A 13,467-nucleotide genomic window follows, 5' to 3' on the forward strand; every position below is an offset into this window, starting at 1 on the left:
TTTGTGAAACCGAGCAAAAAATCCCGGCTAAGCAAGAGCCGTCCGTGAGGCGTCTCTTCTTTTTATTATCACGTCAGTTGCTGTTCTTTGTTTTATTGGTGGTTGGCAGAACAACCGCCACCTACCGGGCTGGAGTGTGAACGTCAATGCTAATCAAAGGTCATTTATCAATACACACATCAAATGCGTCAGTGTGTCGGCTTTATATAAATAGTCTACACACTCCCAGTGAGTGTCTTGCTAGAAAGTGTCTTTCACTGGGAGAAGCTTCTGGAAAGAAACTCAGATGGTTTGAAGGTTTGTATTATCAAATACTGAGGAAACATGTAAACTTCTGATTTTAAAGATATTAAAAAATCTGACTTGTTTTTTGTCTCATTATTGTGGTAGTTAGCAAATAGAACTAATTTAGGCTAATCTTTAGTTGTCCTAATACAAGTTTGGTCAAATTTGATTTCAAAAGGAAATCAAATTGGAAATCATGTTTATATGGTGAATGTAAACTTGTAATTTCAACAGCTCAGCAGGAAGCTCTTCTAAAATCAGTTCTTCAAAACTGAATTCCTGTGCAGTGATCTTACACAAGATGCCTTCTGTTTATGAATAAAAAAAACCTTTTCATTTTCAATTAATATTCTTTCCATATCAGGTGACCCTCATCATTAATGCCACAAAGTCGGAGCTGCAGCTCCGGTGGGCTGTGTAGAGATACAGGATGTATGATGTCCTAGTTAAAGGCGTGTTCAAGACGATTAGGAAGAAAGGCAGAGATCTGATGTTTGTTGACTTTGGTGTGCAAAAGTATACTCTTTATTCGTATTATATATCCAACTTTATTTTGCCCCAACCCTTCCCCTTCACCCAGCCCCCACAACCAGCGACATTCCCATGTCACCAGTCACTGTCACTGTTACAATAGCCAATCAGAGCTTACCTGCAGAAAGAAGGCAACCAAACAAAAAAGAGCAGAAAAAAATGTTACTTTCAGTTTGTTTTTCTTGTTAAATAGTAATAAATACATTGAGATGCAGTGGTTCTTACTTCATCCTTTTTTCTTAAGCACAAGGGTTAAAAAGTTTTTCATTTCTGTTTCTATTTGTTTTTATTTCATTTCTTTATTGATCTGTGTTGGATCTTTAGCAGCAATCCAGACCAGTTGTCATGGTGATTAGCAGCACAGAGAGGAGGAGCTGTCTGGAGGAGAAACACAACAGGAGAAGAAGGAGATGAAGAAGAGTGCAGGAAAGAATGAGGAAGAGAAGGTGATCCGTTTGACTCTTGGGAGGCGTCACTGTCCCGTCAGCTTCTCCGCCTGCCTCAAGCACCACCAGGCCAGCCGCAACGTCAGGCTGACAGCAACACGTGAAGTCCTGAATATGTCGGCCTTTTCTCTCTCACACACCCATTTCTGTCCCGATACATGCACGCCACAATGTATGTCTGCGTAATGACATCAACTTCAGGTGTCTTCTAATGCAGAGATAACATTAAAGTGGTCAGCTGATCTGGTTGGGTTCTGGAAATGGGTAGGCCATTTTCCAGATGGCAGAAACAGCTGTATGTGTATGTGTATGTGTGTATGTATGTGTGTGTGTCAATGCTGCTGATGACCAGGACATGTAAATGTGACTACAGTAAAGTGAACATTGTGAAGAAGGGAGCTCCAGCCTCAGTGTGGAGCGGAGTGGAAAACCAGGCCCCTTTTCGCTCCTCTCCAGACTTTACAAAACAGAACACAAAACCCCTCAAACCTTAGAAAATCAAATAATATTAATCAAGAATATCTGTAAAAACACACTTGTCAATCATTCCTTTCCAATTCCAGTCGCAACGACAACAAACAAAAGCAGGACCAAAGGAAAGTATTCCCCGCATCCTTCTCCTCCTCCCTCCTCCTCCCATGCAGAAGAAATTGTCTCCTCCAGCTCCAGATTCACCAGTTTGTCTCTGAACTCTGGCTGTGTGTGTATTCGTAGTAGTTGGAGTTAAAATTGTATGGCTTTAGGGCGTGGTTCAGGTTTTATCAAGAGTTGGCTGGCCCTTCGTCTGAGTCTGGCCTCCCTCTGCCCCCCGCAGCAGGGTTATTGTTGTTGGAGGCAGGGTAGTAGTCCTCTGGGGGCGGGGCTTGTGGCCCTGGGGCTGTGGGGGCCGTCCGAGTCCGGAAGGCGGACAGTCCGATTGGCAGAGCGAGGGGCAGAGATGCAGAGCCAAACTGAGAGGCCTCCATGGAAGACACTGCCCCCAGGTGGTGCAGCCCTAGGGACACGCCAACATCCATGCTGTCACTCATCTGGGGAGAGGATCCCTGCTGACCCCCTCCTCCACCCAGGCCCGTTTGGCCGCCCTGCCGTAGTCCACGCCCACCATTTCCATGATGAGAGTAAGTCGGGTGTGGATGGTGAGGCGGGTCCAAAAAGTGGCGCTGGTGTTGCTGGGTGGCAGCTGGTTTGTGGAGCAGCAACTGGGTGTATCCTGGGTCCTGACCCCCACTTCCACCATCACTGCCTGGCCACATCCTCATCTGTTGCTGGGAGGGAGCCTGTTGGACGAGGAGACTCTATTCAGATTAGGGCTTGAACCAGTTTCAGTTTTAACCATATTAATTAATGACTCCTATAAAGAAGCCAGACCATTTCAGCCAGCACAAAGGGGACTTTCTAACAAGAGTAGTGCTCAGCCTTTCAGAAGCTAATGCTTAGCAGACCTAGCTGAACTCTGTGCAGGCCAGTCCGGTTACTGCGCTGTCTCATTTCTTAGACCACCATCCTAAAGCAGTTCACTGAGCAGCTGTCTGAAACTCATAGCAACACAACTTCCTGCAAACATTCACAATAAGAGCCTTAACCACATGCACTTGATTCTTGGCTGTAAAAACACCTCAGATTGTATTAAAACAGCAGACATCTGCTTTGTTGGAGAAAACATAGATTAGCCTTAGTGTGAAAGTAGGGAACAGAGTGTCAGATTGGAGGAGTGTGAAATTTGTACCTGAGGACTGGTCATCTCATAGTCTGAGTGGGTGACAGCAGAGTTGTAGTAGCGGTTGCTGTAACGGTAGTTACGGTTGTCATTGGAAGAACCACTGGAGCCACCTGAAAACAGACAATTCTCACATCAGTGTCATCACTGGGTTTCAAACATTGACTTATTCATTCATTTTGGTTAATTAATAACTGATATAGACCCTACCGACACTTCTTTACAAAGAATAATGGAGGACAAACTCCGTGTAGAGATCCTGCTGTTTGCTCAGAAAGTCTTTCTGGGTTCAGTTATATGACGCTTTATTACCCAGATGTTTACAGCTGGAAGTCCTGCAGTTAGCTGGTTGCTCAGACCAGCTAACCTCATCACTACCTCTACCTGTGGCTTTATCCAACCAGAGGTCAGCTCATGCATGTGTGTGACTGCTGAGTCAGGGTCATAGCAGACCCACCCTGCTGGATCTTTTTTCAAACAACATGGAGAATGCATTGTTATCTTAAGCCACAGTATTATTTAAGGTAGCCATCTTGCTTTAATTAGGAACTCTGTCCAATATCCTTGTGATGACATTTTACTGCACTGTTAAAGCTAAAGGTGCAAGTTTAGTTCTGACTGGTTGATCACAGAGGGAGGAGATCCACTGAGTGACAGTAAATGTGCTAGATGGCTGTAAAGGTTCTTCCAGGATCCCTCTGGAAGATGAGGAGCATCAATCAGAGCAGATCTAGCTGCAGACAGAGAACAGATGGACAGTGTGGGCCGTTACCAGAGCTAGAAACAGAGCTAGTTGTGGAGGTTGAATGGGAGTGGTCCATGGCAGGAGAGGTGGATGTAGATGAGCTTGTGTTCGTTCCTTCATCTGTCGTTTTCTTAAAGAAATTGTGCTGGAGGGCATAAAATGGCGTGATTCTGCTTTTAGGGTCGTAGTCCAGCATGCGCAAGATCAGATCTGAAAAAAGAAAAATGTCACCAGAATACACATCAAGGTTTTATTGTTGGAAAATAACAATAAGAATAAGAAGTAATTTAAGTTAAATTAGCATGTTGACGGATGAAGTTGAACATATACAGTAAATCATCAACATCTCTTGGAGCTTCAAGGATTCAATTTATGAACACATTAATGAATAGTTTCCGTTTCTATGTTGCCTGAAGTAAAGCAAACAGCAGCATCACTCAGACTTCCTGTTAGCTCATATTTAGTGGACAGAGAACAGGGCAGGCTAGAGGTGGTTTAGTTGGGGTTTTTTCATAAAGGTCAGCTAACAGTGTTCCTGGAGAACATCGGAGAGGAACCCAGAGAAAAGGTCCTGGGTTCTTTCTATGTATTCCAACTTCCTCTCACAGTCCACACAGTTTCCAGGTTAGCTGATTGTTGTCTCTCCAGCTATAAGGTTATGTGTGAGAAAACTGGAATGATACCAATATGTATTCCTCCACAAATTCTTTTAAGATACAATAATTCTCCTTTGAAATGCCTAAGCCAGTGGAGCCCAAAGTGGGTCCTGGAGAACCGGCATCCTGCGTGTTTTAGTTCTCATTAGAGGCCTAAGAGGAACACTGACATGCTGAAATGGTTGTTACTGCCACCAGGGACAGAACTAAAACAGGCAGGATGCCGGCCCTCCAGGACCCACTTTGGGCAGCCCTGGTCTTCACAATAGAAAATCCTGGACAGAGACAAAAACAGATTTTGACTGGGTTTTAATTGAGCAAGAATTTACCTCCCCATTTACCTTTGTTGAGGTACGAACCCAAAAACTAGAAGACAATGGGAAAAGGATGAATAACCCAGTTTTCTTGTTCTCAAAGGTGTGGCAAGAGGTACACAAGAAATGTAATATATGCCCATATTTCCAAAAATATTCATCCCCGGTACAACCTGAAAATCAAAATTGGGAAACAATTTATTGACCGCAATGGTTAAAAAAGATACAAGAACTGTTGGTGATCTATATAAAGTGGATATACTTGTGTCATATAAGGGGTTTATTGAAAAGTTTAAACTGGACAGTAGCAGCCACTTTTGGAGATATTTACAAATTAGAGATTGCATAAAAAATAGAATGAAGTTTCCTATGGAGAAAAATCAGATGGTGTTTTTTGGGATTACCACCTTTATTTAGCAAGGCATCAAAATGGTATATTAGCTCATGGGCTAAAAATAATATGCGTAAAAGTCTCAAAAGCAGGAACGTGCAGGGGGCCTGAGCCCTTGCCCCTTTTATCCTTGATGCCCCTAGTACCCTTTTTGAGTTTGTTTTTTTAAATTATTATTATTTTTTTTAATCTGTATGTCAGAAAGCCTGCTTGTGCCCCTCAGTAATAATGTTTAGCTAAATATAATAATTTAGCAAAATAAACTCTGGCTGCCCTCAGTCTAACAATGACTCTCAGAGCCTCCATGCTGTTCAGACACCAGGTCCATGGTGGGGTGGGGGGTGGGGGATCTGTGCCCTCTAACCAGGGGCTCGGTATAGGGGGGAAAAGTGATGACAATTATAGGGGCCCTGACCAACAGGGGGCTCTCCACAATTTAATTATTTATTTTTTGTTCATAGAAATAAAAAAATAAAAAAACAGGGCCCTGTCATTTACAAAATTAATCATATTGTCTTTTCAAAGATTGTTTTTAGCAGTAAAAATTTTATGTTCTCACTCCCAGATCAAAAAACACACCTCTATATTTGCCCTGAACCCCCTATCTGAGTTAAATGGTTCGTTCCTGCTTGGAGCGCTTGAGAGTGACGCTGTTAGCAGCAGACAGTAGGAAACAAGAACAATTGTGGCTGTTACTATGCTGCTAAGAAAAGTTATAAAATCAGGTTTTCAAAAATAAAAGAGGAGAAAAGAGAGAAAAAGGCAAGAGTGTTAATTTATAACCCAGTTTTTCTCGAAGAGAGGTGGGTAGACTGTGTGAGATTATCAAACATTTAGCATAGTTAGCTTAGCTACAGACTACTGTTTGTATCCTTTTCACCAGCATTTAATGAATTAAGGAAAGAAATTACCTATTTAACTTGTCCCTTGTATCTTTTACCACTTAACAGATGAGTCAGTCAGCAGCAGCTCTAACCCACGTCCCTCCTGACCCGTTCTCTCCTGAGTGAAATTAAAGCTGCAGTATGTCACTTTTATATAAATGTTTTTTTCACATATTTTTTTTAAAACTGTCATTATGTTGTGACAGTATGGTCTGAGAGGTAATCTGTGAAAAATCTATTTCTTCTGCTTTCTCCCAGTGCTAGAAACAACCAGTCAGCGGCAGGAGAGTTTTAGTGCTGTCAATCACAATCTTATGTGGTGCTGCTCATCCTTCCTCCCGTGCTGCAGCTAGCATAGCACAGAGCTGTGCAGATTCAAACTGTGAATGCTCAGTTTAGTTAGCATAGCTACTAATGATGGCAGATAAATGGTTTCCTGTAATGATAAGTTGTTTCTCCAACATTAGCACATTTAGCAGTGAGTGAATGAGGCTAATTGTTAGTGCTAAGAGCGTCCTACTAGTTCTGATTGGTTGTTTTGGTCAGAACGGTGCATTACTTTAATCAGTAATAGTAATTCAGGGACCAGGTGGAGGAGATTGATTGTTTTCACAGATTAACTGTCTCATAACAAACTGCTACGACATGGTGACAGCTTTAACAAATATGGAGAAAACATATTTTTTATTAAAGTTATGTACTGCAGCTTGAATAAAATGCAACTACATGGCATTTTTTGAGAAGTCTGGATTGCTCTATATGTAGTTGCACGTTGCTTTTGACTGTTGCACATGGGGAGAGACATTTCAGTATCTAAAACTAATAGAAAACATTTAAACAACCTACTTGCATACTGGATGTGGACTGTTGGATGTTAAATTCATGAGCAATAAATATTGTGCTAATTATCAGTATTGAAAGAAAGAATTGTGACGCTTTTTATGGGTCAATTAGATTTAAAAAAATTGTAACAGCAGCTGCGCAGGGGGGACCAATCAAATGTTTTGTCAGGGGGCCCAAGATTTCTGGCGGCGCCCCTGCCTCTAACTATCAAATTATGGGCAAGAATATTTTTATTCACAAACCAAATACGCCAAATAATACCTATGTTTTTTTGTGAATAAAAACTTAGATCTGATGTTGACTTTAGAAAAACTGTTTCTATTTATATTTTCGTAATTGTCCTCACAATAGCAGGAAAAAACCCACCTCGCCCCTAAACACAGAAATGCTTCGGCTGCAGAGAAAACGTCTGACTTTAACTTAATCAGGCTGCTAGATGCCCGATTCGCTACAGGCGGTCTGAGTCGGTCCCACCGACAGATATAAAGAATGTCTGTCTTTATATCAGACATCCTGACATAAGACACGGTACTGCGACTGTCACCGCGAGTCGCGACACACCTCAAATCCCCAGTACCACCTGGTACCACCTGGTACCACCTGGTACCACCTGGTACCACCTGGTACCACCTGCACTCTGTTCGCTCTGCTTCTCCTTTACGTTACTACCAGGCGGGTTAAAGCCGCTGCTGACGGGATCTGGGCTGGAGGTGAGCGGCTGTAAATAGAAGTTATTGCAGAACCTCAAGTGTTTAAGGAAGATTCAGCCCAGAGCAATCGGAGTTCACAAAACAAACATCAGTGAAAATACTGTAGCAGTAATTAGAACCGCAGCATAAAGCCAAACATGCCACAATTAAAATGAATCAAAATGCCCCCATAGCATCGGCGGACTGGCACAGGGGCCACCGGGGGATTCCAGGTGGATTCAGAGATGCCCATGGCAGCAGCTGTTCATGCAGGGCCGGCCCAAGGTAATATGGGGCCTTAGACAGAACCCCCCTCTCCCTGAAACCCGTCCTACTAAGAACCTCGGCATCACTAACATGTTTAAATATAGATATGGTGAAGTCTGTGAGAGGGAGACCAGGTTTATTGGCCAAGTTTAAAATCAATCACTGATTATTGGTTATTTGTGGTGATGTATCTGTGAACAAACCAGCTCAGACACAAAGATTACACCACATTATAGCCATGATAACACACTATCAAACTATCAAGATGATTCTTTAAACTTTTTATAACGTAAACTTCCTAATTAAATCCTAAATGTACAAAAATGTTTAAAAAGAATTCTCAACTGAATGCATTAAATAAAATTCAATAACATTGTCATTCTCTATAAATGACTGCTACAGCTTTAGATCTATGGTCAATTCATGGTCAATATGGTTACATTTCAACCATTTCCATTTCAGTTACTGAGTTTTCTTTGCCTTGATATGGTGTATGGTGTTTTAAGATCTTGTTCAATGTGCCCCTTTTTAACTTTGAGCCCCTAGCCCTCCAAGGGTCTCTGCACGGCCCTTCTCAAAAGAATATGAGAAAGAGATCTTGATTGTACTTTTGATGAAGGAACATGGGACTCAATTATTTCTCATAATGGGTTATGCATCAGGATCAGGGAGGCCAAAAACACATTTATTCAATATAAAATTCTTAACAGATCCATCTAGACTTTAAAAATGGGCAAAGGTAAAGACGGCTTATGTTGGAAATGTCAAAACATAAAGGGTACTCTCCTGCATGCTTTAAGAGAATGTCCACAAGTTTCTCCAGTCTGGAACAGTGTGTTATCATTTATGGGGGCTGGCTGAAGTTTAAATGACCTGAATCACAGATACTTTGTTGTTGGGGGAAATAGGTGAGGTTTCACATTTGGACAAAACAGCTTTCAAGGTATTAAACACTGAATTTGTGACGTGTTGGTTTGATTTTAATGCTTTGGAAAGAACCTCTGACCCCAACCTTTAAACTGTGGAGAGAAAGGCTAATTGAAAAAGCAGCAGGTGAGACACTTGGCAGAAATGAGGTGGTAATGGGACAGTGGGACAGTCTTCACTCTGTCATGTATACAACCAATTTTTTTTTTATTAATTATGTTTTTGCCCCTCACTGTATTTTATGTTTATTTTATATTTGTTAGTTATTGTTTGTTTTTTTATGCTTTACAATTTAAAACTTAATAAAAACTTGAATTACAAAGAAAGTTAGAGTGTGAGAATGCTTTGTTGTTTGTCCTGTTTGTGTCCGTGTTGTGACTGATGACCTCTGTCGCTCCTCTAAGCCGGTGATCCTGCCTGTAGGACTGAATGCTGCTCTTGTCCACCTTTTGAGAGAAATCCTCTGAAACGTCTCAGGTCTGACATGAACGTGGGAAAACAGCTGTACAACCTGATGGACTCAGAGACTTTTCTGGATTTTCTCCTGTCTGTGCCTAAAGGTCAAAGTTCATCTTGAAGCATCACAACCACGTGACAACATACCTTTAAACTTCAGGTAGTCACAGGGGGCATGTCCTGGCTCTCCTGCCCGGCGCCCCCCTGGACCACCAGTCTCTACACCTAAAATCTCATGAAGACGGCGTGTAGCTGGAGGCTTGTATTCCTAGAAAATACACACACACACACACACACACACACACACACACACACACACACACACACACACACACACAATCATCACGCTGTACATTCACAAATAAACCAAGTCCATTTTAAACTTCTTGATGCTGAAATGTCTTCCTTCTCAGAGGGTGAGCTCAAGTTTTCTATTATTCCAAACAACTTGATTCTTATTTCGTTCAGCCTTCTGATTGGCATAGCAGGATGCATTTGAACTTTGCAGGATAGTGGTTTGCAATAGCTGACATTACTGAATATTATATCATCAGCAGGTATTTAAAGAAACTACAACTAAAGGTGACGTGACTTCCACATGGAAAGGGAATCAAAGGACCATTCACCTTCTTCACGTCCTTGTTCTTCTTCACCGTCCATAAGCCGTCTGATAGCTTGTCAAAGTACTTCCTGGCTTTAGGAGCGGCATCCAGCATGTGGCTGGGTGGAACTCCCAAAACCTCCACAATTTTATTCATCTGGTCAACCTGTTCAGATGTGCAAATAGACATGGTCATAGTTGTTAAGGAAGTGCATGTGCAGGCATAAAGCAGAAACACAATCACCGCATACAGACAGTGAAAACAGTGTTTATACGCTGTACATCTGATTACCTCGTTGGAGCCACTGAAGAGGGGCTCTCCTGTGTGCATCTCTACAAGGATGCAACCGAGGGACCACATGTCGATAGCCAGGTCATATGGCATCCCCAAGAGGACCTCAGGGGAGCGGTAGAACCTGCTCTGTATGTACTGATAAATCTGTGAACAGCAACGTAGTGGAGTTAGGCAGGGAAGTTCAGAGGCATGGAGACAAGCTGGCAAAAAGATGAAAGCAAGGTATGAACAAGATAATTCCACCTTATTCCAGGCAGAGCTGCTGTATGAAACTTCCATTATGATTGCAGTTTGGTTAAAAATGTAATTACTAGAGGTGTGCCGATCGATTGGTCACCGATCATAATCAGCCGATTTTCGTGAAAAAGTGTATGATCAGTGATCACCGATCATTGGCTCTTGTTGCCGATGCCGATCACCTGCATCTCATTTCTCAGCCTGCCTGTGCAGCTGGTCTCCTCTTTCCTTCACTCTGYGCAAACRCACAGCAACAAATCCTAAGCGATGTGGAACTATAACGCACTGAGTGAATGGGGAAGTTTGCGTGTTGCGACAAATTGAAGCAGGTCAAAATGCATCAACAACGAATATAACATGACATAAAAACAATGCCATACTTGTTGGAATTTGGCTACATCGAGGCTCACTGCAGTAAAAAAGACATATGGAGGATCAGATAGCAGGTAAAGCAGCGCACAGCTACAAACACTCACCCGGATTAGCATGACGGTCAGAAAGCTAAACAAATAACCCATAAAATTATTTAAGTCTTGGAGCTGCGATGTAAGACGCTGGTTCTGCTCTCGCTGTTGAACCGCTGCTACGCTACAGGTAGTAATATTTCACAGATGGAGCGCCACTTCTGCTCCACCTGGTAGTGACTCTCACACCAAACCTCTGCTTAAAGCTGCAGCATCTAACTTAGAAAAATACATTTTACATACGTATTAAAACTTTCGCTGTCCTAACATGAGACAGATAATCTCTGAAAAAATAATCGATCTCCCTGCTCTGCATAATTACTCTGCTCAGTCAGAAACAGCCAATCAGAACTAGAAGTAATCAGCTAGCCGCCATGCTATCAGGAAGTTTTCATTCAGTAACTGGATTGTTTATTGTAATGGATCCTGTATTTGCCTTTGAATGTAAAGTTTTATACTTGAATTTTTTTCTCAATGTTGAGAGGTTTTATTTTGGCTCTTTGCATTATTTAGCCTCTTCAGAGCCTCCATATGTTTTCAGTCTGTTAAAGATAGTATTACTGATAGCAGTACAATTTGCACAATGCCTGTTTAGTTTAGTTTTCTTCTTGGAAAAAGTTATTAAAAACAAGTTTTTGTCTAAATTAAGGTGAATTCATGGTTCCTTTTTCCACATAATGTAACCGATAGTGTTTATGATTAAAAAAAATTAAAAATTATGTGATCGGTATCGGTGATCGGCCCTCATGGGTGATCGATATCGGTATCGGCAGGAAAAAACCTGATCGGCACATCTCTAGTAATTACTATTTTAATTAACTAGGTTGCAGTTTAGCTAAATGTTTAATTTGCTTTTCTGTTACAGTAATATTACAACTACAAAGAAATATGTCAGACATATCTGGAGGTTTTTTAAACCTGCACTGAGGGAAACTGAAATACTGGACAATGACCAACTACACGAGAAGAAAATACTGACCTCTGAAGCAGACTAGCAGCTCTGCTCTGGATGGAAGTGGGGATGAAATCATTCTTGGATCACAACGTTTCAGAAATAAGTTTTTTATGATTGGTAATCATTCATTAGTCAATGACACATCCCAGAATAAACGTATAATTCTTATCGCTGATATAAATATGCTTTATAATTAAGAAAAATAGAATATCAGAAAGAATATCAGCAGTAGAAACTGTTGACCATTCAGCCTGTTGACAATACTAAGTGAAATACTTGAAAGATTGATTACTGTAAAAAATGATCTTGTAGTAATTTATTTACACCATTTCAACATCCATCCATCCATCATGTCCAGTGGTCAATGGGCAAGAGGTGGGGTCACCCTGGGCAGGTCGCCAGTCCATCACAGGACCCATTTCAACATGCTTATCATAAAGGTCATTGAATTGCATCTGTTCTAACCCAGATAACAGGTGATTGTTTAAATTCAACTGCTAAAAAATAATTTAGTTGGAGCTGTTTTATTATACTTTAGTTCTGCTTTTCAGCCATATTATGATTTATTGTTAGGTAAACTTAGGCATTCTAAATTTTCATTGCATACTGTAGGATGGTTTGCTAGTTGTCTTTCTCACCGAACACAATGCGTATTTCTATTTTTTTATGGAAATTTCTCATCTATAAAGTTTTCAATTTTCTCCAACCTGTTTGATTTTGCTTTGTCCTTCAGCACACCAGGGCAGTGACGTATGCTGATGATACCACAATATATATGTCAGGTTCATCTATTGAAACACCGTTTAGCACCTTGGCCTGTGAATTTAAGCAAGTTGTAAATTGGGTATACACAAATACATTAGTTTTAAACATATCTAAAACCAAAAGCATAATATTTGGATCAAACTGGAAATTAAAAACTGAGTCTGTTTAAATGAACAACCATTACTCAGGTGGAAGAAATTAAACTTCGAGAGTCACTGTGGACTGCAGTGGTCTCAGCAGATTGAATGCATTGTTACAGTTATGACAAGACAACTACTTGTTATAAAAACATGTTTACATTACATACCCTTAAAATGAATCCCTCAAATCATTAGCACAGTTGTCTTGTGCTACTTGCAGTATTTCCCCATGGTGTGTTCAGGTGCTTCACAAAAACATTTAACCAAACTAGTTTTAGTGGAATGAAAACATGAAACTCGTTTCTTTCATCTGTTAGAAATGTCACAAATGCTAGAGCTTTTAAAAGAGCCCTACCTAATTATTTTATTACATAGTGTTATAATTGTGGAAATATATTTTTTATATAAAGTGCTATAATTGTGAATTTATGAATTAATATTCTATGTTTCTAATATTATGTTAAGTGTGTGTAATAGTTTTATGTAAGAAATGTTTTTAGTATGATGTGGACCTCGGGAACAGTAGCCATGGTTACGGCAATGGTTAATGGGGATTAAAAATAAACAAACAATCTTAGAACATTCCCTACCGTTTAGAATGATATTCTTAGTATCCTTAGAAACAGAGAAATATCTTTAAAGGCTGCATCGGGAACAGTGAGGCTGTTCCTGTGACATCTGCAGAACCACTCTGGAGGAGCTGCAGGTTTCTGACCAACACCTGCTCATATCCGAGTCCAAATCCCAAACCTGCTTCCCAGAGCTTCAGTTCAACACATGCCTGTATCAGAGGAGGCTTCTGAGAGGAGGCAGTGTGTGTGTGTGTGTGTGTGTGTGTGTGTGTGTGTGTGTGTGTGTG

The 13,467-nt window shown here is 41.0% G+C and overlaps 1 protein-coding gene across 1 annotated transcript in view; it reads right to left on the minus strand.

Moving 5' to 3' along the window:
* Nucleotides 1–778: 778 nt before the first annotated feature.
* Nucleotides 779–13,467, minus strand: part of dyrk1b (dual-specificity tyrosine-(Y)-phosphorylation regulated kinase 1B) — a 46,959-nt gene continuing 34,270 nt past the window's right edge. The window contains exons 7-13 of the mRNA XM_017309348.1: nucleotides 12,411–12,430; nucleotides 10,045–10,374; nucleotides 9,778–9,918; nucleotides 9,299–9,419; nucleotides 3,752–3,934; nucleotides 2,989–3,092; nucleotides 779–2,539 (exon numbers count right to left, since the gene is read on the minus strand). Of these exons, the coding sequence (XP_017164837.1) occupies nucleotides 2,024–2,539; nucleotides 2,989–3,092; nucleotides 3,752–3,934; nucleotides 9,299–9,419; nucleotides 9,778–9,918; nucleotides 10,045–10,374; nucleotides 12,411–12,430 (1,415 nt within the window). The 3' untranslated portion in view covers nucleotides 779–2,023. The remainder of the gene's footprint in view (nucleotides 2,540–2,988; nucleotides 3,093–3,751; nucleotides 3,935–9,298; nucleotides 9,420–9,777; nucleotides 9,919–10,044; nucleotides 10,375–12,410; nucleotides 12,431–13,467) is intronic.

The sequence above is a fragment of the Poecilia reticulata genome, linkage group LG16, assembly GCF_000633615.1.
Source record: "Poecilia reticulata strain Guanapo linkage group LG16, Guppy_female_1.0+MT, whole genome shotgun sequence".
NCBI classification, from domain to species: domain Eukaryota; kingdom Metazoa; phylum Chordata; class Actinopteri; order Cyprinodontiformes; family Poeciliidae; genus Poecilia; species Poecilia reticulata.